The sequence below is a fragment of the Kalmanozyma brasiliensis genome (genome assembly GCF_000497045.1).
Source record: "Kalmanozyma brasiliensis GHG001 unplaced genomic scaffold PSEUBRA_SCAF2, whole genome shotgun sequence".
Classification (NCBI taxonomy): domain Eukaryota; kingdom Fungi; phylum Basidiomycota; class Ustilaginomycetes; order Ustilaginales; genus Kalmanozyma; species Kalmanozyma brasiliensis.
In genome coordinates, this window is record NW_015961959.1 from 963,079 (window position 1) to 985,303 (window position 22,225).

General features: G+C 58.1%; 10 protein-coding genes across 10 annotated transcripts; 3 read left to right on the plus strand and 7 right to left on the minus strand.

Annotated features, from left to right (window-relative positions):
- Nucleotides 1-386: 386 nt before the first annotated feature.
- Nucleotides 387-3,941, plus strand: PSEUBRA_002884 (Zn(2)-C6 fungal-type DNA-binding domain protein; the record flags this gene model as incomplete). The annotated part of the gene is made up of 1 exon (XM_016437262.2): nucleotides 387-3,941. The coding sequence occupies one exon, from the start codon at nucleotides 387-389 to the stop codon at nucleotides 3,939-3,941; it is 3,555 nt and encodes a 1,184-aa protein (XP_016292766.2).
- Nucleotides 3,942-4,030: 89 nt separating this feature from the next.
- PSEUBRA_002885 (Microsomal signal peptidase 12kDa subunit) lies at nucleotides 4,031-4,630 on the minus strand (the record flags this gene model as incomplete). Its single annotated transcript, XM_016437279.1, has 3 exons — nucleotides 4,031-4,168; nucleotides 4,376-4,522; nucleotides 4,595-4,630. The coding sequence occupies 3 exons, from the start codon at nucleotides 4,628-4,630 to the stop codon at nucleotides 4,031-4,033; spliced, it is 321 nt and encodes a 106-aa protein (XP_016292767.1).
- A 256-nt stretch (nucleotides 4,631-4,886) lies between these two features.
- On the minus strand, nucleotides 4,887-6,398 carry PSEUBRA_002886 (Transcription elognation factor Eaf, N-terminal; the record flags this gene model as incomplete). Its single annotated transcript, XM_059464923.1, has 1 exon — nucleotides 4,887-6,398. One exon carries the CDS (start codon nucleotides 6,396-6,398, stop codon nucleotides 4,887-4,889), a length of 1,512 nt encoding a protein of 503 aa, XP_059321322.1.
- Nucleotides 6,399-6,742: 344 nt separating this feature from the next.
- Nucleotides 6,743-9,023, minus strand: PSEUBRA_002887 (Carbohydrate-binding, CenC-like protein; the record flags this gene model as incomplete). Its single annotated transcript, XM_059464924.1, has 2 exons — nucleotides 6,743-8,874; nucleotides 8,972-9,023. 2 exons carry the CDS (start codon nucleotides 9,021-9,023, stop codon nucleotides 6,743-6,745), a joined length of 2,184 nt encoding a protein of 727 aa, XP_059321323.1.
- Nucleotides 9,024-9,656: 633 nt separating this feature from the next.
- On the minus strand, nucleotides 9,657-12,992 carry PSEUBRA_002888 (Male sterility, NAD-binding; the record flags this gene model as incomplete). Its single annotated transcript, XM_016437269.1, has 2 exons — nucleotides 9,657-12,243; nucleotides 12,343-12,992. 2 exons carry the CDS (start codon nucleotides 12,990-12,992, stop codon nucleotides 9,657-9,659), a joined length of 3,237 nt encoding a protein of 1,078 aa, XP_016292769.1.
- Nucleotides 12,993-14,111: 1,119 nt separating this feature from the next.
- Nucleotides 14,112-14,981, plus strand: PSEUBRA_002889 (HAD-like domain protein; the record flags this gene model as incomplete). The annotated part of the gene is made up of 1 exon (XM_059464925.1): nucleotides 14,112-14,981. One exon carries the CDS (start codon nucleotides 14,112-14,114, stop codon nucleotides 14,979-14,981), a length of 870 nt encoding a protein of 289 aa, XP_059321324.1.
- Nucleotides 14,982-15,116: 135 nt separating this feature from the next.
- On the minus strand, nucleotides 15,117-16,523 carry PSEUBRA_002890 (uncharacterized protein; the record flags this gene model as incomplete). Its single annotated transcript, XM_016437266.1, has 1 exon — nucleotides 15,117-16,523. One exon carries the CDS (start codon nucleotides 16,521-16,523, stop codon nucleotides 15,117-15,119), a length of 1,407 nt encoding a protein of 468 aa, XP_016292770.1.
- Nucleotides 16,524-17,267: 744 nt separating this feature from the next.
- On the plus strand, nucleotides 17,268-19,289 carry PSEUBRA_002891 (Zinc finger, DHHC-type, palmitoyltransferase; the record flags this gene model as incomplete). The annotated part of the gene is made up of 1 exon (XM_016437255.2): nucleotides 17,268-19,289. The coding sequence occupies one exon, from the start codon at nucleotides 17,268-17,270 to the stop codon at nucleotides 19,287-19,289; it is 2,022 nt and encodes a 673-aa protein (XP_016292771.2).
- Nucleotides 19,290-19,427: 138 nt separating this feature from the next.
- PSEUBRA_002892 (Zinc finger, LIM-type) lies at nucleotides 19,428-20,915 on the minus strand (the record flags this gene model as incomplete). Its single annotated transcript, XM_059464926.1, has 1 exon — nucleotides 19,428-20,915. The coding sequence occupies one exon, from the start codon at nucleotides 20,913-20,915 to the stop codon at nucleotides 19,428-19,430; it is 1,488 nt and encodes a 495-aa protein (XP_059321325.1).
- Nucleotides 20,916-21,567: 652 nt separating this feature from the next.
- PSEUBRA_002893 (Peptide methionine sulfoxide reductase MsrA) lies at nucleotides 21,568-22,212 on the minus strand (the record flags this gene model as incomplete). The annotated part of the gene is made up of 1 exon (XM_016437276.1): nucleotides 21,568-22,212. One exon carries the CDS (start codon nucleotides 22,210-22,212, stop codon nucleotides 21,568-21,570), a length of 645 nt encoding a protein of 214 aa, XP_016292772.1.
- Nucleotides 22,213-22,225: the final 13 nt, after the last annotated feature.

Sequence of the window (22,225 nt, forward strand, 5' to 3'; positions counted from 1 at the left end):
AGCTCTCTTCTTCTGCTTCTTGTTTTCGCTGTCATCTACAGGAGGTGAGGTAGCTCTCGGCTGCTGGCAGTGACGTTCACGAAATGAAATTGAATTGTGAACCATCGAGCCAAGAGAATTGTCGTCGTTGAGTGATATGAGCAGTGATATGATTGCTGCTACTACTGTAGCGAGTGTCACATGTCGCTTTGACTCATCCCGGCTATCTGCCCGGGAAAAAAAGAATTTGGCAGGAAAGCGCAGCACGGCTAGGCCCAGAGGAGAGGACCCTTTCGGAAGAGTCACACACACCAACACGGACATCGATCCTTCTTCCACCACCAGCGTCGTATCTCGATCAAGAACAGCACCGGCGGCGATGATCGGCTCCTTCAAAAGCTGAAAGTATGTCGGCAGAGGTCCTCACCACGCAGGATTATCCCGGTCAGGACAGCCAACAGACGGTAAACTTGTCGGTATCTGGTATGTCGACCACACCTACACCGCCGGCCAACGCGGTCGCAGCGGCCAAAGCTAGCCCAGCGAGAGGACGCCCGTCTACTGTCAGTGCCACTTCGCCTGGTGCGGGTGCATCCTCCTCTTCGAAAAGCACGGCAACCCAGAAGGCCGACAAGGACAAGAAGCATGCCAGAGAAGCGAGCGCCTCCTACGAGGACCACAAGTCCAAAGACAGAGATCGAGAGACCCGGCTGCCAGCCTGCGAAGCCTGCAGGAGTCGCAAGGTCAAATGCGATGCTCTTCTTCCGGCCTGCACTCCCTGTCAAAAGTCCGGTCGGGAATGCTTCGGCCGCGACAAGGTTACCAACGTCTCCCGCGGCTTGATCTACGACTTGCAGCAAAAGGTCAAGGATCTGGAGAGCAGACTTGCTCTTGCGTCTTCAGTATCTGCTGCGAGCGGGCGGACTGCAGCAGATGTGGATGGGAATTGTGATCATTCCGATTCGAGTGACAGCCGCTCGTGCAGGCCATCCACAAAACGTGCAAAGAGAGGTCGTCAAGGGGGGTCCAGTCTCGACGATGCGACCCAAAGAGTAGACAGCGATGCAGAGTTCTCGTCCTCCAGTGGCGTCTCTTCTTCTCCGGATCCGATAGGGCCTTCTCCTAACGCTTTCGTGCAGCAGACCAGCACCATTCTCGAAAGCCTGTCGTCTGGTCTCACGGGTTCTACACATCGCCACGATCAGCGAAGTCTGCAAAGACCGACGACGCAATCATTGGACAGCGACGAGGCCACGGCTCTAGCTGCCCTGTCCCGACGTCACAGTGACCGTGCGAAGTCTCCGCATCGCCTCAAGCGCAGGTCCTCGTCCAATGCGTCGAGGTATAGAGAAGAGGCGAACTCTCACCTTCCAGGCTCATCAAGACTCAGAGATGCAGCAGCACCATATTTGTTCAAGTCCAGGTCTCGACCTGGGCGGTCAGGCACCATCTCGGGATACGAACGGACCTTCTTCGATCGCCTCATCGCACGATACCTCACCTACATGAACTCAGCCCTCCCCATCATCAACGAGGTACGGATGTGGGAGCTGGCGGCTCTTGTCTACCAAGACGATGATCGCTCACGACTAACAGCACTCTCAGAGGCATCGCACGACCGCATGCCACCCCCACCTTTGCCAGCATCCCCAGTCACGGATCGTGTCACCTTGTCCAAACACAGATACGTGGTCCTCATGTCTCTGGCTATCGCTCTGGCATCCCTGGGCCGCTCTCACAACTTCAGTCCCGAGCTTCGCCGTCTTGGGCATCAATATTGGGCTGAGGCACAGGCACTCTTTCCTGTGTTCTTCCGGTTCGGCGATCTCGACAAGCTACGCGCGACCATACTGCAGCTACAGTATGCGCTGCTGGTGCCATCGGCAGGCAGTGTATGGGAGTTGTCCGGTGCTGCCATCCGTCTCGTCACCGAGCTCAACTTGCATGTCGATCGCGACTACGATTCTGCATCCAACGCGCCTTTCACGCGGGAGAGTGTTGATCTTCGACGTCGTCTTTTCTGGACAACCTACTGTCTCGATCGAAGCTTGTCAGTAGCACTCGCAAGGCCTCCCGGTCTCTCTGACGCTTGGATCCATGTTCAACTGCCGAGTCTGCTTTCCGATACCGAATTGCTTCGGTTGGATCGCGAGTCGAGCGGACTAGCGGATGACACCGTCGAGGCCGACCCTCACAAGGAAATCTTCCGATCCCACATCCATCTTCGCCGAGTGCAGTCCGAGATCCTCTGTCGTCTTCACAGCGTCAATCCGCGTGACTATGCACTCGACCACGACGGCGTCAGCCTTTCACAGGGAGCACAGCCGTCGCTTGCGCTTGTCATGGAAGTCGGTCCGCCTACACCCAATCTCGAATGGCAATCGCGGATGATGGACAAGCTCGTCGACTGGAGATCCGAGTTCGATCAAATCCGTCTTGCATCTCCCATTGCTGACCGGAAAGTCCTGGGCGAGGGCGTCAGCTCCACCGCTACACCCTTCATCACGGGTGACTGGATCGAGCTGAACCACAATCTTACCGTCTCGCTACTCTTTCGACCGTCACCGAACAATCCTCGACCCGACTCGCACGGACTTCAACAGGCATTCACAGCATCAGGACGTGCGATGAAGATGTACAAAAGTATGCATCGCAGCGCTATGATCAATTTCCCATGGCTCGCCACGCACCACCTCTTCATCTCGGGTCTTACCCACCTCAATGCATTGGAGAAGCTCACTCGAACTGGCGTCTCGTGTCCAAGCCCGGTTGTCGAGGTGGTCTTCAACGTGCAAAGCTGCGCTTCTACGCTCGAAGCGCTCACGACAAGAGATGACGGCTATGGCACCAAGATCCGAGACACCTTTGATGCAGCTGCTTCAGCTGTGCTGCGGTCCGTCCTTGAGCCTGGCTCTGTCCGCCAGTCTTCTTCTTCCACGTCGATCGACATGTCGTCCGTGGAGGATCTGATGCGTGGATCGCCAGCAGATTCGCTCCGTTCTCATCAGCCACAAAATGGGCAGATCGCCTCGCTCGTCGATGTGAGTGGCAATCCGAGACGCGCTTCGCAGCATCGCGAAACCTTCTGGCAAGCCGCACAGCAACAGCAGCCAACGTGGCTCTCGGATTCGACTTGGAGCTCGCTCAACGCACTGAATGCTGCTCCTCCTCCCGGGTCCACCATCTTTGTAGCTGCTCCACCGCGGCCTGTTCGATTCAGTGCGCCGGGACGCAGTTTGACGCCCACGCTGAGCGAGCGAACCACACAGAACGCAGGATCTCAGCATGCACCAGCGACACCAACCATGCCGACGTTCGCAAACGGTGCTACCTTCTCGCCGAGAAGCTTGGGTATGCAAACGTCTTACACGGCGAACCTGGCGCCCGCTGCTTCGGCCATGGCTTTCAGCAATCTAGGTACGGGCATTGGGAATGCTTTCTCCGTCAACGCTACTGCCGACATCGATGGCAGCATCAAGGCGCAGAACAGCGCTATCTCCAGCAACGCAGCTGCGACGACCCAGGATCCCTCTTCTTCTACCGACCGCAACGTCGCTTCAACGTTCGGCTTCCACAATTGGCTTCTCCAACCATACGAAGGCGGTGCCGACGGGTTGGGGCAATTCAGCACGACGACGGCCAACAGCGCTTTTGGCCAGGCCGCAGCCAATGCGATGCTCTTCGCCAACCCTGCTTCTGCTTCACCCTCAGCATACGCCGGTGTCGGTGTGGACCCCTTCCAAACCATCTACGCAACAGATCCGATGAGCACACAGCAGACACCGAGCCGGCTGAACGGCACAACGAACTTCGTCGCTGCTCACGCGACAGAGAGACAGCCAGCAGCAGAAACGGACGCTTCGACGCTACTCGACTTTCTCTCGATGCTTCCTGCCACCAGTCCTTCTTCTGGCGCCAGCGCTTCGAACGGCAAGTCCTCGTCGATGCAGTCGAAAGCGTGATCTTCGGTGCGAACACGAGCCCAATGCCAGAAAGCTGTTGGATGATGTGAATATTGTGTGATTGCGCGCGTGCCGAATGAGAAAGCGTATCATGTCCTTGCCTCCTGCTCGACTCTAGATGGCTCCTGCTTGACAGTCGGAGATGCCTCCTGCTCGATGTTTGTGGATGAAGCAGGCAGCCACTCGACGTGGTACCGCTTGTAGAAAGGCCATGCTGGGACGGTCACCTGTCAGAGACGCACATGTGGAAACTTGTCAGCTTTGAGCCCTTTCCTCACACAACATCGACCATGTGAGCCTCTTCCATGCTGATCTCGAAGCGTCCTGAGACCTTGAGCCCTTGAGATCTTAAGTCTTCGACTTCTGGAGCCTTTGAAGCCTCGAACCCGTCAGCCCGTGAGCCCTCGGGGGGAAGTTGACGCAAAATCACTCACCAAAGCGACCGCGAGCGTACACAGCCCAAACGTGATCATGCACAGCTGCATGTTCTGCGTGAAGTAGCCGAGCAGGAAGGCGATTGCAGCGGCGGCTACGAGGCCTTCCTGCATGATGCGGTCGGCCAGACGCTGCGCTTGAAAGTCCTGTGCCCGTTTCAACAGAAGAAGAAGGGTGTCAGTGCGAGCGCGCATGAGCCGGAATGGGAGAGAACGTACAATGCGGCCATCGACAAACTTCTGTATCGCCTCCATGACTGCGGGCCGTCGTCGAGGGTTCGGACAAGGTCGATGCGATTGGGAGAGAAGGTGCGATGTGGGAAGGTGGTCCTGATGAGCTGGACCCTGGATTTCTTGACAGCATGGCCTGCGCTCCACGTCAGACGGGTCTAACACACTTTCATTATTCGCTCATACCCACCACTAACCTCATACAGTCACACAGGCACACTGTTGAAAGGGATCGATCAAGATCATTGCTGGGCAGCTCAAGAGCAACGGTGCGGCAGAGCTAGTCACTATCCTCCAATTCTTCTTCCTCCTGCCTCGGCCCACCTAGGCCATACGCCTTGCGCTCCAGCCTCGGCACCTGCTGCGCGCGCGAGCTCCTCCTGGGTGCAGAAGCGGGCACCTCGGCCAGAGACATGTCCAGCTCAGCAGCAAAGTCGTCCAGCCCATCGTCTTCCTCTTCTTCATCCGGGATACCCTTCGAAGGACCCTTCGGACTGGTGACGTCGAGATGTGGGGACGAGGTCGGGGTGATACCGACGCCGGTGGAGTGCAGGCCCAGTCCGATAGGTGCGTTGCTATTGATGGCAGCGGGGGCGAGGTGGGGTGATGAGGGGGAGGGTGACGGGCGGAACGCTTTTGATGTAGGCGCGGAATGATCTGGATCAGAGGTGTGCGCTTTGGGCGTATCGATCTTCAGTCCCCTTTCGGCGCGTTGAAGTCGTGAGACCGGAGAGAGGGTCCGGCTCGACGTCGGATTCGGAGGCGGAGCCTTTAGACCGGAGGAACGAAGTGGCTCTTCAACCTCGGCTACGTCTTGCATCTCTACTTCTAGTTCGCGTTCGAGCTCGCGCTCTAGCTCAAGGGCTAGTCCGTCGTCCTCGCCATCTGCGCTTCCAGGCGGGTCCGACTTTGTAGCGGCAGACGAGTCGTCCGTTTGAGCCTGACTTGATCGACGGCGACTGCGACGCAGTCCAGCGGCAGGGTCGTCGGTCGACCCACGATCCTTTGGAGAGGCTGTCGATTTGTCTCGCTTGCTTGCCTCTGCGACTGACGACTTGCGCTCCGGCGATGATGAGCGTCGGTTTGACGAACTTGCAGCTGCTTTCTCGGTGTGATTTTCTGGCGCTCGAGCCGGATTCTCAAACTCTTCCACCTCCGTAGCTAGTCCTCTTCGCGAAGACCGTCGTATCGGTGTAGGAGCCGAGATCGGTTTGCTGCGCAGCTTGAGCTCACCTTGCCCAGACGGCTTGGGAGCACTGCTAGAGCTGGCAATAGGAGCGCCCCTCGATGCCGTGGAATCATCGTGCGCCCGCTTCTTGGGCCTACCCGCACCGCCTTTCCAAGCATCCTGACTCGCAGTACTAAGCACCGTCTTTGACCGCTCGTACTTGAGCGCAAAGGTCGACGCAATGCGGTCCAGCCGATACACTTTCTCCCTTTCGTCCCAGACCAACACCAGATCGTACGTCTTGGCTCCCGTCTGTGGTCCTGTGAATATGTGTGCTGGCTTCTTGCTTCCACTGTCGTCCGGCCCAGCGTTGGGCTGATCCTCGGTGGATTCGAGCTCGAGCTGCCAGTCCGCACTGCTGTTCCGACCGGCGGTCGGCTGAAAGAGTGCACCTTTGCGGCAGTCGTGCGTCGAGTCGGGCTTGAAGTTGAAGTTCAACGCGACGTAGCTGGGGAGCGGTTGGGCTGTGTCAGGTTTACGGTTGGAGGAGGCGGCGGCGAGGAAGGCGGATGCGGACGGCTCGATTGCCACGGGATGGAGGCGCCGCCGTGAGCCACCGTTCATGTTGCATACAAGTGGCGGTCTGACAGTGTGATGCGCATAGGGGTTCGTGAAGAGGTGTGAGAGGTCGTAGCTGCTGGTGGTGAAAGGGAAGAAGGAAGGTCGAGTGTGGAAGCGACTTGGGAAGTTCAGGGTCCAACCCACACCTAAATTTCAGGGTCCGAGCGCTGTCAGGGACAGCATGGACTCACGAACCTCAACAGACTACATTCAACTTCTGCTCGACACTCATGACACCCACAAGTCGACCAGCTGAAGAGAAGTCTTCGATTCAGGATCAGAACGAGGGGGATCGACGGACAGTACCATTGGTAAAGGCACGACGGACTGGAGCCATACCGATGTCCTCAAGCAACCCTTCCGGCTGGAATGTTGAGCACGGTGAAGGACCACTTCTTGAGCTCGACCGACACGCTGCTACCCGACGTCTGTGCCTGGCAGGTCTGCATCTTGATCGGCTGCTTCTCGAGCGTGTTCGAGTCCAGCGGGCCGTTACCGGCCACCTCTTTGCAGACCGGATCCTTGACAGTAGCAGCACCAGTGTCAATGGCCAGCGCAGCACTCTTCTCGCTATAGTTGACAAGCTTGAGCACGATGCTGCCCTTCTCCGAGACACCGGCAGAGACGTACACCTTGGCGGTCTCGAGCTCCTTGCTGTTGACCACGGGCAGACTCTGACTGATACGATTGGCGCTGACCAGGCTCTGCATCAACCACGAGGTGGAGCCGACGACCTTGGTGGTGTCGAATTCGAGCATACCGGGGGTCGACTCGCTAGCCCGGTCGTCCGACTCATTCGACAGCTCCGGCGCGTACGCAGCGCCACGGACGATGTCGCAGTTGTTCTCCATACCCAAAATGAAGATCGTCTCGGCGAGCGAGCCTTGCAGGATGCTGTGGTGAAGACGTCCGGGGCCAAACCAGATGTTGTCGTCCGCCTCCATGCCCGAGTTGATCACCGCAAATTCCATGCTGTAGAAAAGGGTGTTGTTGGTGCGCGAGGCCGAGTCGTACATGTGGTACTTGTCGACAAAGTCGGCGGACGTGCCGTAGATGGGCTGATTGAGCAGGTCGACGCGGTACTTGTAGCCTGTCGGGACGGTGATAGGGGCCGAAGCGATGAGGTCGATCTCGTCAAAGCCCTTGCAGCTGGCGAACTCCTTCTTGAGGCGCGAGGTGAGCATGTCGAATCGAGTTTGATAGTCGACGGCGGGCTTTAGCTGACCCTCGTTGCCGATGAGGAAGGCTTGCACGTCGTAGGGCGAAGACGATCCGCCGGACTGGACTCGCAACTCGGCCCACTTGCCCTCGCGGTCGAGCAGGAAGTGAACAAAGTCGACCTGCTGCTGAATGTACGGCTCGAGGTCCTTGAGCGGCACAGAGTTTCCGTTGGCATCGACGCCGGCCCAGAGACCAACGATGAGGCGAGCACCGATCTTCTCGATGAATCGGTACATCTCGACCACACCGAGACCGTCGGTGTTCCAGCCCTGCCAATTACCCAGACGACCAGGACGATCCATCAGCGGTCCCAGAGTGTTGTTCCACTGGAAGCGCGAAGCGATCGAGTGACCCACCAGGTCGTTACCTCCGGGCCAGCGGATCGCCTTGGGCTTGAACTTCATCATCTTCTCCGCTACATCCTTGCGCACTACCGTACCCTCGAAGGTGGTCGGGAAAAGGCTGACGAGGTTGATCTGGAACGTGGCACCGTCGGCATTGGTTTGGATGGCAAAGACGTTGTTGATATCAGATGCGCCCTTGAGAGGCGTCAGTACCTGGTGAACGGGCGTCCAATCGCTGCCCACCTCGACTATGTTGTCCGACTTGCCCCACGTCTGGGTGAGGTCGGTGCTGAACAGTCCGTACTCGAGGCGCATCTTGCGTGGCTTGTCGGTGCGGATGTAGAAGCTGGCGTTGTACGTCTCGCCCGCTTCGACGGGCAGACCGAAAAAGCCGAGGTTCTTCAGGCCGCACATTTCGCCCTGCTTGGTCTCGCAGGTAATCTTGGCCGATTTGGGAAGGGCAGCCGAGAGCGGCTTTTCAGCGACGAGCTCGAGCTTCGAGCTGCCGATAGGCTGCCAGCCGGTGAGCGAGCCAGAGCCGATGCTGTCATTCGCGCCAACGCCAAAGACGGAATCGGAGGACGATTGGAAGGCGCGGTTGCGGATCATCTCGGCGTAGAGACCGCCATCCGTGCCCCAATTGAGGTTAGATTCGACAAAGGTGTTCATGTCGTAGATGCACTTGGCTTTGGGCTCCGTGGCGAGCTTGACGGCTAGACGGCCGGACTGGAAGGAGGCCCCAGTCCCGTCAGTCACCTGAGGGCCCTTGCGGAAGCGGAGGGGCCCAGGCTCAAGGTCGGACGTTGGAATGTTGTCGCTGTACTTGGATGAGGTCCCTACGCCGTCTACCACTTGAGGCCCTTCCTTGATGGTAGGGCTGTCGCTGGTGCGGGCCTCCTCAGGGATGGCGGCACCTGAAAGAAGCAAGGCAGAGACAAGACAGAGACACGGGATGTAAAGCGTGTCAGCTGTCGTCGTGCGTCGTCGAGAACGTGTCGCGTACGAACTTACCGTGAGCGGTGACAACCAGCACTGCGGCTAGAGCCGCGAAGAAGAGCTTCATTGAAACGTGCACAGCAGGTGTAGGGAGGAGAAGGAAGGCAGTGGGGGATGAGGAGGGAAGTGATGAGGTAGAAAGGAGGGGAGAGGAAAGCTTCGTCTGCATTTTATACACCTGCTCTTCTGGTGAGGGAGCCTCCATCTCATCAGTTGAAAGTGGCAACACTGTTACGGATGGGGACGTTGTCGTGCTCACGTCAGCCCAGCTCGTGTCATGAATCAGTGTCACTGTGCCACCGCTTCATCTCGGACAGCAGGGGCCGGCTCGGTGCCCCACATTCACCCACCTGATGTCGAAGGCAATGTCCTCAGAGGAGGAGGACAGGGAGGGGCAAAGCTAAGGAAGCATGACAACGCCCCTTTGATCATCGTTCCCCACTCGGCGTCGCCACACCGCTATGCTGATAAAGCGTTGCGACCCACGGTGGGCTGGTCGATCAAGCATGAGCGTCACGCGCGGCTAACCTGATCACAGGCTCGGACAGCATGGCTTGGCATTAAACCTTCATTGAAAGCACCGTTTCGTCAGCGGAGGAGATGTAGTAGAGAGTATTGAGCACGGAGACAAGGAGAAGACAAGACCGTAGCAAGTGCATCATGTGGGTAATTTGCTGGTAGGGCAAAGGGCCACCCGACCTTATTTGAGGAAACCAGATCGCTTCCAAGCAGCCACGGTGGTAGTGAGGTACTCAGGCTTGTACGCCGCAAGCCCGTCGACGACCCGTTCGCTCTCCGGAGATGAAGCCAAGACCGCCTTCAGCTTAGTCGTTTCGAAGTTGGCCGGAGCGCTCTTCCTGCGCTGCATCTCCTTGTACAGGCTGCGGTAGTGTTCGAGCAACTTGACCGCCGGATTGCGCGTGACATTTCGATCCGACTTCTCCAGTCGCTCCAGCCACTCGGCGTACGGGACCACCTCGAACGAGTCACCTAGGTTCTGCGGCTCGGCGAGGGTCTTGAGCGCCAGATTCCACGGCATGGCCGCATCGCTGACCACGTGAACCAGCTCGCAGTCTCTCGAGATGCTTGCGTTGGTGAGCTGGGCCGCGATGAGACCGGCAACATCCACAGGAAGCCAGTACAGATCATCGAGCTGTCCGGGTAGGCATCCGACGGTCTGCGCGCTCTTGATGATCAAGGGCGGAGCCTCGGTCTCGTTCCAAATTCCCTTTGATCTGTCGCCCACCATTTGACCAATGCGCATGACCACCGACTCGAACCCACCACCAATCAAGGTTCCAGCATCTCGGCACAGGTTCTCGACGATCCACTTGGAGTGTGCGTATCCGAGCTCGTGCGTGTGGTCCAGATGGTCCAGGATGGTTTCGGGGATGAGCGGCTCAGCAGTGTTGAAGGCAACCGAGATGGAGGACGAGAATAGGAAGCGGGGCGAGCGGGTGCCGGTGCTCTGTCCTGCCAGGTTCATCAGCTGCACCGAGCCCTCGAGAACAGCCTGGAAGGACTCGACGGACAAGTTGAAGTTGACCGGCCATCCGTTGTGGACTACGCAGGTGACCGTGCCTGCGATCTCGTCGAACTCGGACTCCGACAAGCCGAGATCAGGCTTGCTGATGTCGGCGGCCAGTGACACAATCTGCGCACCTTGGCCGTCTTTGAGCGGTGGCAGCCCTCGTGCCTCGAGCGACTCGTCTGTTCGCTTGGCTGCGTCAGCGTGGTCAGCAGCGCGGTTGAGGCAGAACACTTTGGCAACCGTCGCTTTTCGACGCAGCTGATCGAGGATGTGGGCGCCGAGAGATCCAGTCGCTCCCGTCAACACGATGATCTCCTTCTCACCTTGCGCCGCTCGATCGGATAAGCTTTGATCGCGAGGCTTCAGCTCGGAGCGCAAGTCCGCAAGCATCTGACGAGTTGCGGCCTCTTGTTGCTTCTTGACGGCTCCGTTGACGGTACCATTTGCACTGCTGCCCTGGATGTGTTCGTAGACTGCCAATGTCAGCTTGTTCAACGTCGGATGCTGGAACACCACCGTGTTGGAGAGCGGGCTTTGCATGCGAATCGAGCGATGGATGAGACTGCGAATCTGACTATCCATGACCGAGTCGACGCCAAGCGTGGTCAGATCGACATCCTCCTTTCCGTCCAGAGTGAGCTCGATGAAGCGTTCGAGGATGCTTTTCAGCAACGGCTTGAGCTGGGCTTGCGATTCGATGAGCGTCTTGTCTTGTTCAGGGGTCGATGTTCCGAGGTCGAATTCGGTGTACAACTGGGTGATGTTCTCGGCAAACATCGAGTTGGCAGGTGAACGCTTGACGCTGCCTTTGTCGGCCGTTGGGAAGCGGTCCTGCGGACGGAGGAACAGGATCATCTCCGGGACGAGGCGCGAGTGCGAGGGGCACTGCGAGTTGACTTCACGGAGCAAGGGCTCGATCTGCTTCTTGAGCGCCAACTGTCTCTCAGCGTGAGACGAAGATGCGTGTGGTTCCCAGGCATGCTCGTACGGAATGATGAGAGCACCGGTGCATGGCTGCCCAGAGCCAAAGACGAGGCAGTCACGCAGTAGAGGGGAAGACTTGATGCTCTGCTCCATCGGCACCGGATTGGTCTTCTCGCCGTTGAGATGGACGATGGTGTCGTCGCCTCGGCCCAGATAGACGTATCCGCGAAGGCTTCCGTCGTCATTTCGAATAATGCGATAATGGTCGCCACTGGCATAGCTGCCGTCGGGGCGATTCACCTTGGAAAGACCCTTCCAGCCTTTGATGCAGACCATTTCGTACGGGCCTTCCTCGGTCGTGCCAACGTTCTCGAACTTGAGGTAGGGGTCCACACGCTTACTGGGCCGCATCACGTTCCAGCCTTTGTCGGTGTCAAAATCGCGAATACTGTCCATGATCTGACCGACCTCAGTGGCGCCGAGGAAGGCAACCAAGTTGACGCCATTGGCTACGAGCATGTCGCCAACCTCGATGGGACACGGTGCGCCGCTGTAGCAGCAGATCTTCATGCTGCAGAGCGTGGCGAGGCTGTCCTTGTCCTCGCTGAGAATCTTGAAGGTGAAAGGGACGGCGTAGATGATGTCGATGGTACTGTCTCGAACCGCTCTGCTGACGAGATCGTGGCGCATGGTGCCAGTGTAGAGATAGAGGCGACGGTGGTGGATGAGCTGTCTCCAGGCGACAGCACAGCCGAAGCCGTGATAGACGGGTGCGGTGCAGAGCGCATCGTACGGCATGTAGTCGGCAATAATGACGACATATACCTCGTGTCTGGCAAAGGCGCAGGAGCAAGTATAGCAGGGGAGGTCAACGGAGTCAGCGAGGGGATGCCAAGGCGATCTCAATGGATGTTCGTGTCAAGAAGCTTACGTGTAAGTGTATGGTTTGGGAAAGCCGGTGCTGCCACTCGAGTGCAGGGTGACGGCTGGTTCATTTGCCTGCTGCTCGTAAGGTACATCCGATCGATACGGATCCTTCTTGGTGGTGGAGGGCGGCAGCTGATCGTGTGCGATGGCTCTTTCGATCGGGCAGAGCTCGGCTAGCTTGAGCTCCGCGTCTTGCTCTTGCATCAGCAGATCTCGAGCCTGCTCTGCTTCACTTTTCTTCTCTGGGCTGCGAATCAGAGCCACCGAGCTTGTTGCCTTGAGAAGGTGGACAATCGCAGGAACCGAGTTGTTGGGCGAGATGAGGACGACGCCGTATCCAAGACGCATCAGAGCGATTTGGGCTACCAGGAGATCGAAGCTCGAGTCGGACAGGAGGCTGACTTGTCTGCAGGTCTGGTCTTTATTCCTGACTCCAATGCGATCGGCGTAGTAGGCAGTGGCGGCGCGAATACATCGGTCGAGGTCAGCACCCGTGATGTGCTGCCATTCGAATGGATCGGTCGACTTGATGTACGAGACGCACACCTGATCGCGCAACGACTCGATGACATCGTCGATGAGGGCGTTGGTGCTCCATCGTCCCTCGAAGGGAGCGAGGAGGCTCGCGCTGTCGGTGATGGGCGTGATGGTCATGTTTCTCGAACACTTGCGAGCTCAGCGCGGGCAGAATGAGGCCCTTGGAGGCAGAACTTAGGCGAGTGGTAGTTTTCGAGATCGGTTCAAGCTAAGCTGCTTTTATAGGTCCGCAACCAGGTCAACGGAATTGATCACCGCTGCCTTGTCTTGAGACGACCCTCGAGGGTAAGCTTTGGTTCGAGCTCGCGGTTGACGTGTGGCTATTCGCACACAGTGATGGATGTGGGAGCGACCGACTGTTAGCGTGAAGGCGTAGATCAAACTAGAATCGACCTGCCGAGTGGGAGGTCTAATGCGACCAGGTCAGAATCTGTGTGAAAGATGGAGCATTTTGGTAGGAGACAAAGTTGAGCGCAGCTGTGGTTCAGCTTCATGAGCAAGCTTCTGCTCTGGATGACCATCGAGTCATGAGGTTCTGGTCATCTCGGCCCCGCCGCTATTAGGCGAGCTTGCGGCGGCCGGTCATCTAGGCGAGATGCGCAGCAGATCCGAACTTTGGACCGGAAAAGCAGTGTAAGCAAGCGGACAAGCCGACATCTCTGCGCATCGTTTCCCACGCATCGTGGCTCTGACAAATCGAAAGCTGCGCTTGATCTGAACTTGGCTGCAATAACATCCTGCGCAATGCGACACGAGAAAGTCCTCGAGGTGCGCTGCGCTGGTCGGGTGAGAAGGCAGATCTGGAAGGTTTCATCTGTGTGCATGATGTCGCCGGCTTCTATTTTGTTTTTTGGCGAGGAAAGCCGCGGTGGCTGAACCCTGAATTACAAATTTGGCCGGCAGCGGCAACCTGCATCGACACACGGGCCACTCTCCGGTCGTCGGAGACGACGTCAATAGACAAGCTCGATAGACAAGCTCGATGATGCTTCCGGATGGTTGCTGCGAGCTCGATCGTAGTCGGAAGGTAGAAGACATGCTCAGAGTCCAGGATCCAGCCGATGGCGACGTCGAGCAAGCTGCCGACAAGATTGACCGAGTTCGGAAGCGCGGCCAAGAAAAGGTTGTAACGGCGCAACTGAAATGAAACGAGGTCGATCAACTCTCTGTCTCGTCTCCATCAACTGTCTCAACACACACTGACATCTCGACGCGCAGCTTGAGCTCGCCTGGGTCATGCCGAGATTTCCGACCTCGGCTCCTATCCGATTGATCCTGTTTGACGCTTTTGATACGCTCGTCACGCCGCGATCCGCACCTCATCTGCAGTACGCCGCAGTTGCAAGACAGCACGGCCTTCGAGTCTCGGACAACGACGTCAAGTCGGCCTTCAAGCACGCTTTTCGCGCCACATCGGTCGAGCATCCGAACTATGGCCTGGACACCGACATCGCAACGCCCGATCAATGGTGGGAGCTAGTTATTCAGCGCACGTTTGCACCTCATCTCCACTCAGAGGTCACCCGAGAACAGTATGACAGCAGCATAGCGTCGCTTTCTCAGCGTCTTGTGACCCGCTTTGGCACCGATGAAGCGTACGACTTGTTCGAAGACGTGGTGCCGACATTAAAGAAGTTGGCGCAAATAAGGTCAGACGACAATGGTCCTGTTTCGATGGCGCTCGCCACCAACAGCGACTCCCACATCCTTTCCGTGCTGAAGAGCTTCGGCTTGGACCGATTCCTACAGCTCGATGTCACCCCATCATTGACAACAGGACCGACATTGTCGTACTTTGAAAAGTGCGCCAAGCCAGATCGCCACTTTTTCCGCGCTGCCGTCCGTCGCAATCAGGGAACGGGGATGAAGCTCGAGACGGCCAACGTGTTGTACGTCGGCGATCAGCTGTATGAAGATTTCTGGGGGGCCACCGATGCTGGTCTTCAAGCGGCATGGCTGCAACGACCGTCCACCCTCGAGAGCAACCAACCATACCAAGAGATGTCGGCGACACGCAACAGCGAGCAGGAGCAGAGCTACGTCAGCCAACGGACCATCCGAGATCTCTCGGATCTGGTCGACATTGTCACACACTGTCATGCATGAAGGAACGGAAAGAAGCGCCATTGCGAGCGTGATACTAGAATACATAGACGAGCGAGAGATTTGCGAGAAGAGATATTTGCGAGAGAAAGAGACGATGCGACGAGACGTGGTGAGACGATGTCACCGGGAAGGGGTCTAGAAGGGAGTAGAGTGCATTCCTCGCGACCGGTGATCGTACGAAAGCGAGTTGGCACCTTCATAGTAGTCGCCATTCAAACTATACGCAAGATCAGGATCGACATCTGTCCAATCCGGCACGATGCTGCGGTACCGTGTTGCGTGAGGGCTCTGCGTTGACGAGACTGCATCAGAGTCCCTGGTGATGGCCAACGCGGACGCTGACTTGGTATCGATGGAAGTAGATGACGCAGGGGCCTTCTCGCGAAGCGGAGAGGCGCCGGCTGCGCTCGCATCCGTCGGAGAAGCGGATTCGGCTATTGAGTCGGGGCCCTCGCGCACCTCGGAGGTAGGCAGGCTGACGCGAGATCCCACCAATCCTGCCGTCGCCTGGTCCATGCTCGTGTCTATGCGGTAAGGATCTTGCGTGTTGCTGCCGAAGGTATGCGCCAACGCCAGCTCCCTCCCGATGGCCTTCCACAGATTGATGAACATGCGACACGACAAGATGCTCGACAGTCCAATGTAGAGGTTGAGATACGGCATCATCCTGCCATCGCGCTGCGAACGCAGGTACCAGATGGGGATCGGGATGACGCACAGGAAGACAATCGCATAGTAGAAGATATTGTCCTTGCGGAACATGCGCTCGAGAGGCGAGCTGCGTCGTCGGTGCGAGGCCCGTCGCAGACCGAGCAGCGACAGCACCAGGATGGTCGAGTCAAAGATGGGCAGCACGAACCACGGCATCATGTAGATGATGGGAGCCGAGAGCTTCTTTGGTGGGGCGGGATCGCATGCGCTGATTCCGTTACGTTTGCTCCCGCTGGTGAGCACAAAGATGTTGACAATGAGGAATGCGGGGGTGGCGAGCCACAGCAGACCGAGCGAGACCACAGCGATGATGTTGAAGCGATAGAGCGCGAGACAGCGCAGGAGCAGGATGCCGCTACTGCCTGCAATCGAGAGCATCGAGAAGAATGTCATCGCGCGACGGTCAGCTGAACAAGCCATGTTGGCGTAGTCCCAGCGTCGTGCGCCCAGTTCCATGGGTCCGCCTGCCACATTGCCCACTACCGAGTGGAGTATTGCGCAGATGCTGAATCCCAGTCCACCAATGCGCGAGGCAAAGTAGGCAATGTGCGAGAGCTTCCACTTTTTGCGTCGGGAGAGAAGCTTCCATTCCCACGGCAGATGGATGGACCAGTCGGATACCACCAGCCCGAGCGCCATGGATGCTGTGATCAGAGACGGAAGAATCGAGTTGACACGCCGCGCAGAGATGACCACCAGATCATCGGGTGGGCCGAAGCGAGAAGCCCAGGATGCGTTGGCAATCGCTGGTAAAGGCGGATAGCTGCTGTTGAACGGCACTTGCGTCGGAAATGCCGGAACGGCCGTCACCGTCATCGGAATGCCCGCCATCGTGACTGATCCTTCGATAATGATGCTGTCGGTCCGACGTCTTGTCTCTGTGCTGGGCTGAACGAGTGACTGCGGTGGTCGTGGCTAGATGTGTGGCAAGTCGGATCCAGCTTGGCGCCCTCTGGTGCGGCGAGGTGGCGCACTTTTGGCGGTGAGCGGGCCAGCCAGCTAGACGCTGCTTCAGTGCAGGCAAGTGGCACTGACAACGGCGATGCACGAATGTCGACCGAACAGCGATGAGATGTCACGAGCGGTGGTGAGAAACGTCATGAAGTGAGCGAGATGGCGTAGAATGCGAGATCCCTGCATCTACTGAATCACTGCGCGGGGCACTCGAGCTGTCAGTTTGAGTTTCAACGAAAAGAACGACAAATCCCGCTTCTTGGCGGCAGCAGCAGCGGCAGGAGCGAGCCGGTACGCGTAAAATCCGAAACATGTGAGATCGTTGACTTCGATCTGGGAAGTGGAGATTTTTTGGACCCTAAACCAACACACTGGCATGCAGGAGACTCGCGGTTCGATCCTCATGACGTCGAGCAGGGTCCTCGACTCTTGGCTTTTGCCTTTTCACCTCCCACCATGATCACCCTCAGTCACCCCGGGATCGTACTGCAACCGACTTGATATCCGACCGCCATCGGTACTCCATCATGTCGACCATCCAGCCGGGCAAGTAAAACTCGCCGTCCTCTTTCTAATCACAGCCCCTTCGGTCGACGAAACGCATCCAAGAACCCTGCAACCATGGCAACAACCGCTGCACATGCATCCTGGGACGTCAGCGACCGGACAGTCTCGGTCCTGTCCACCTCTTCCCAGACGCACGTCGACTTGAACACTGCACTGTCACAGTCACCGCCGACAAAGATGACCGCTTGGTCTGCCAAACACGCAGATGGCTCGGAGCCGTCCGCTCCACCAGGGCTCGACCAAGACATGATCCCTGCCCCTGCCATTCCGATCGCTCAGCACATACCCGATACCACACAGGTCGGCCGCCAAAAAATTACCGCTTCACCACGAGCCGACCGTCCTCCACCACCGGCATGCATGCAGAACTGCATCTCCAGCATCGAATCATGCACTCAGGACATCGTGCGCTTCAACGAGCGCGTAGAACAGAACAGAGTACAGGCACAAGCACAGAGACAGGAGAATGGTGACCCTGTGGTAGCGAGAAAGGCCATGATTCCGATGGTGTTCATCATCCTCTCCTGGGTGTTTGTTGCTTTCGTGTGGCGCGTCTGCAGTCGATTGATACAGCAGAATCCGGCCGGCGCTATTCTGGGCACTCGGTCAGAAGGAATCGGTCTTCTGGTCGGATTCGTTATTCTCTGGATGATGAGCATCTGGTCGTATGTGGTGGTCATCTCCAAGGGTCCTGGTTTGGTCAAGGACTATGTGGCCGAATCAGATCCTCCTCCCGCTGCTGCCCAGGGAGGATGGAACGGCGCACCAGCTCCGGCCCAGCCGTATGCACAGGGCTCATCTGAGCCCATTGCGATTCCTGGAGCTGCCAATGGCGACGCTGCTGCGCATGCACCCGCTACATCACTGCCGTACCCGTCCTTCAACGCCGACCTCGAGCGGTTCGGAGGCCACCGCGCCTCTGCCGACAGCATGCGTGTGCTGCCTGGGTCAGTGGAGCCGAATCTCGATCACAGTGTTGATGTGTCGCACGCTCCTAACATGTCGTCCAGCGGTCCAGTGGATCATCTAGCCACAGAGCCACCGCCGCCGACCGACGATATCGAAACCACCGACCCAGCGGCTGACCCTGCGCTACCAGGCATACTCGGCCCACTCGCCGCAGCAGCCATGGGAGAAGGCCACGGTGTGCGCGAAGGTGCCGAAGCCATCGACCAAGCCAACGCAGCTCCTGTATCCGGCCCTTCCCCTGGCGATCCAACATCGTCCGGCTGGGCACCACCGCAACGTCGCCCTCAAAACGACCCACCGCCGCTCTCCCCCGCCGCGCTCTACTGCCATCGCTGTCGCCGCATCAAGCCACCTCGAGCGCACCACTGCCGTCGATGCGGCGTATGCGTCCTCAAAATGGATCACCACTGTCCCTGGGTCGGCGGATGCGTCGGTGCGCACAACCAGCGCTTCTTCTTCACCTTTGTCCTCTGGGTCACGCTGCTCGAGCTCTACACTCTGATCTCCACCGCCATCTACTTTCACCGCGGCATACGGTCTCTCTCGAACAGCGGCGCGTGGCGGGTGGACGGATATCTGATTTCGTTGTTCCCGATTTGCGCCGTGTTCCTCATCTTCACAGGCGCACTGCTGGGCACGCACATCTGGTTGATGGCGCACAACCTCACGACGATCGAGCATGTCGGTGTGAACCGCATGCAGGGAAGGGAGAGGGTGTTGGTGGATCGCTGGTTTGCTACCCAGGCAAGCGGAAGTGGCGGTAAGGTGGGCGGGCTGAATCTGAAGCAGAAACGAAAGATGGTGAGAGGGTGGGATCGGGAGTGGGGCAGATTGACCGGCGAGGGGAATCGATGGTGGCTCGGCAGCACGCGGGAGGCGCAGTGGGAGAGCGAGGAGAGTGAGAAGCAGGATGCTGGGAAGCAGGGAGGTAAGGGACACGGGGCGTTTAGGACGAACATGGGACAGGCGCTGGGCGAGTCGGTGTGGTTGTGGGTGCTGCCACTAGGAAAGCATCCCAATGACGGATTGAGCTTCCCGATGAACCCGAGGTTCGGAGAGCAGGGCGTATGGAGGAAGAGGGACGAATGGCCCGCTGAGCTGCGCTAATCCTTTGTCGTCATCATCGATAATATACCCTGGCATCGTTCATCTCATCTCCTGAGCGTGCCTCATCATTCGTGACAATCGTCGATGTCACAGTCAAGACAGTGAACAGGGTATCAGTATTCCTCTTCTCCTAACCATCTACCGCATCGTTTCGGGCAACGACAGCCCAACAGCCAAATTCTTGGGCCCAAAATACTTCGCATAACACACCCTGCACCACACGTTGGCACCCCCCTTCACCCCACCCCCGTCCACAGGTCCCTCCTCCAACTTGCCGCTTTCCAACGTGGTACTGCAACCGTCGCATCTCAGACAGGCTCTGTGCCACTTTCGCCCCGCAGCCGCCTTCTGCTCTGCGAAATAAACGGGTCTCACGCAGCGCGCGCACAAGGGCGTGCCACCGGACGCATCGAAGATCGACGAGCTGAGCCCGATGCGATCGATGCCGCTCTTCCGGCGGCTTGCGAGGTCGTCGTCCGTCGAAGAGCTCGACGGGATCGAGCGCGGAGGGGCGATCTTGGCAGTCGACGAGGCGCCCGTGAGGGTTTTCGGGTCCGGTCGACGGGGAGGCGGGAGCGCGCCGATCGCGGAGAGCGGGGACTGCGTGTTGACTTTGGATGCGGGCGTGGGGGAGGTGGTGGGGTTGGAGGTACCGCTGAAGCGTATTGAGCCGATGGTGTCGGAAGCGGCAACGCGACGCGTTTGGATGGTGATCGGCGTGCCGTCCTCTGAGAACGAGGTCTCTTCGGTGTACTGCGGTTGGGTGGATGGGGTAGAGCGAGTGGTGGCGGCGGGAGGCGAGGGCGTGGCGGTGTAGCTGAGAGAGGGGTCTACGGACTGGGCTGGGGCTGGCGTGGACGTGACAGCCTCGGCACCACTTTCGTTGGCGAAGGCAGGTGTGGTCCTTGGCGTGCTGCCGATGCTCATCCCACCTACGGCAGCTTGAATGCGGGCAACGGGGTCATCCATGTCGATGCCGCCCGCAGCGATGGCTTCGTCGATGGATCGGATCGGGGCGACTGAGCCGCTCGTGCTAGAATGTCCTGGAGCTTGTTGAGCCGAATACGCTAGCGGAGACGATGGCTTGGTCGGCGACGGTGGAGAGGCAACCTGGCCAGCTGCACCAAGGCCGCGCGGACGGATGCTGATGCCCGGCACTTGGTCTTCGCTTCCTGCCAGCGACGCACCAGGATGGAACTTGGTCGGACTTGGCGATCGCCTCTCAGCTTCGAGATGACCTCTGCTCAGTGCTGTCTCGGGTGTGTTGTACTGCTGTTGCGCAAAAGCCGGTCCTGTCCTCGAAGGCGTGCCGATGGGGCTTCGAGTCGCATTTGACAAGTTCGTAGCAGGAGAGCGCGGAGACTTGGGCGAGGTCGGGTTGAGCGAGACTGCCTTGGCGAATCCGCCCTTGCCCGTTCCGAGGTGCTCCTTGTGGCAGTTCTTGCAGTAGGGCTCGCCGTCATGCTCCACTAGCAAGGTCGAATCAAGTCGCTTGTTGCACACGACGCACGTGAGGCACGTCTTGTGGTAGGGTTTCGAAGCTGGACCGATGACCTGCTCTGCCAAGAAGACTGAGGTGTTGCATCTAGCGCACTTTGGCGCTGCTGGTACTGCAAATCGAGGCATGGTGGGGAGTAATCACGAGGAGACGAAGGATTAGATCAGACCGGATGAGGCACGGTTGCTTCGATGCCCGTGCGGCGGTTCTGTGTCCAGGATTGCGTGACTGTAAAGACGAACTCGGCAGCCTGAGGAAGTGGCGTCGAAGAGCTCGTTGAGGCTTGCGGAGAAGCGGCGAAGCGGACAGATGAGGAGGTGTGGATTGTGGTGGAAGTGAAGGATGACAGCTCAGTGCAACAGATGGCTGTGGAGGTGTTGCTTGATGTCGTTTGTCCGTGGGTTGAGCGTGGCGCAGCACGGCTGTGCAGTGTTTGTTGCATGCATATCTCGATTTCGACCCTGAAAAGAGATGCACAGATCCAACGCGTCTCAAGATTTCGTGCACGCGGTGAAGGTCATCTCTAGATCTAACATTTGAAGTCGAGCGCTGGAACAGCATCGTTTCGGAAGCGTCACAGTCATCGGTCCATTGCTGATGCCTTGCATGGGCTGCAGACTCAGTACACATACGTAGCAGCTGTGGCCTCATTAGATATGTCCATAGCTGAGATGTCGACGACACGGGAGTCTCCAGGTATGCACTTCAGTCTCTGTTTGCGCATGAGGCCGTACATTCCTAGTCTACATTATCGAAACCGACGAGATGAAGCACCTACGCTCACCACCAGTAGCGGTGGGTCGAGCAGTGGTAGCCATTGGGGTTGTTGATCAAGTACTGCTGGTGGTAGTCATCCGCAGGGAAGAAGTCCTCCTTAGGTCGAACCTCAAGCTGCGTTACGATTTTCTTGCCCTTGGGGTCAAAATGCTTCTTCTGCACCTCCTCGGTCACCTTTTTGGCAATGTCGAGCTGGTTCTGGTCGTGTGCGAAAATGGCGGATCGATACTGGGTGCCACGGTCGTTGCCCTGCTGGTTGAGCTGCGTCGGATCGTGCGTGCGGTAGAAGAATTCAATGATCTCGGCATAAGACACCTTGGACGGGTCGTACTTGATCTGTGCCGCCTCGGCATGGCCAGTGCGGCCGGTGCAGACTTCCTCGTACGAAGGGTTCTTGCTCGACTCCTTTCCACCGATGAAGCCGACCTTGCAGTCGAGCAGACCCTTGCCGTTCGAGTAGGCCTTGCGGTAGATCTCTTCGGTGCCCCAGAAGCAGCCGTTGGCAACGGTGGCGTACTCGTGTCCAGACATGGCGTGGGAACTCTCGAGTGCTTGCTGAGCGGCTTGTGCGGTAGGAGTGGTGGGAGGTCCCAAGTGTTGGATCAGAGGTTGCGACGACTTGGTGAAGAGCGAGAAGAATCGGCTCATCAGAGGTAGATAG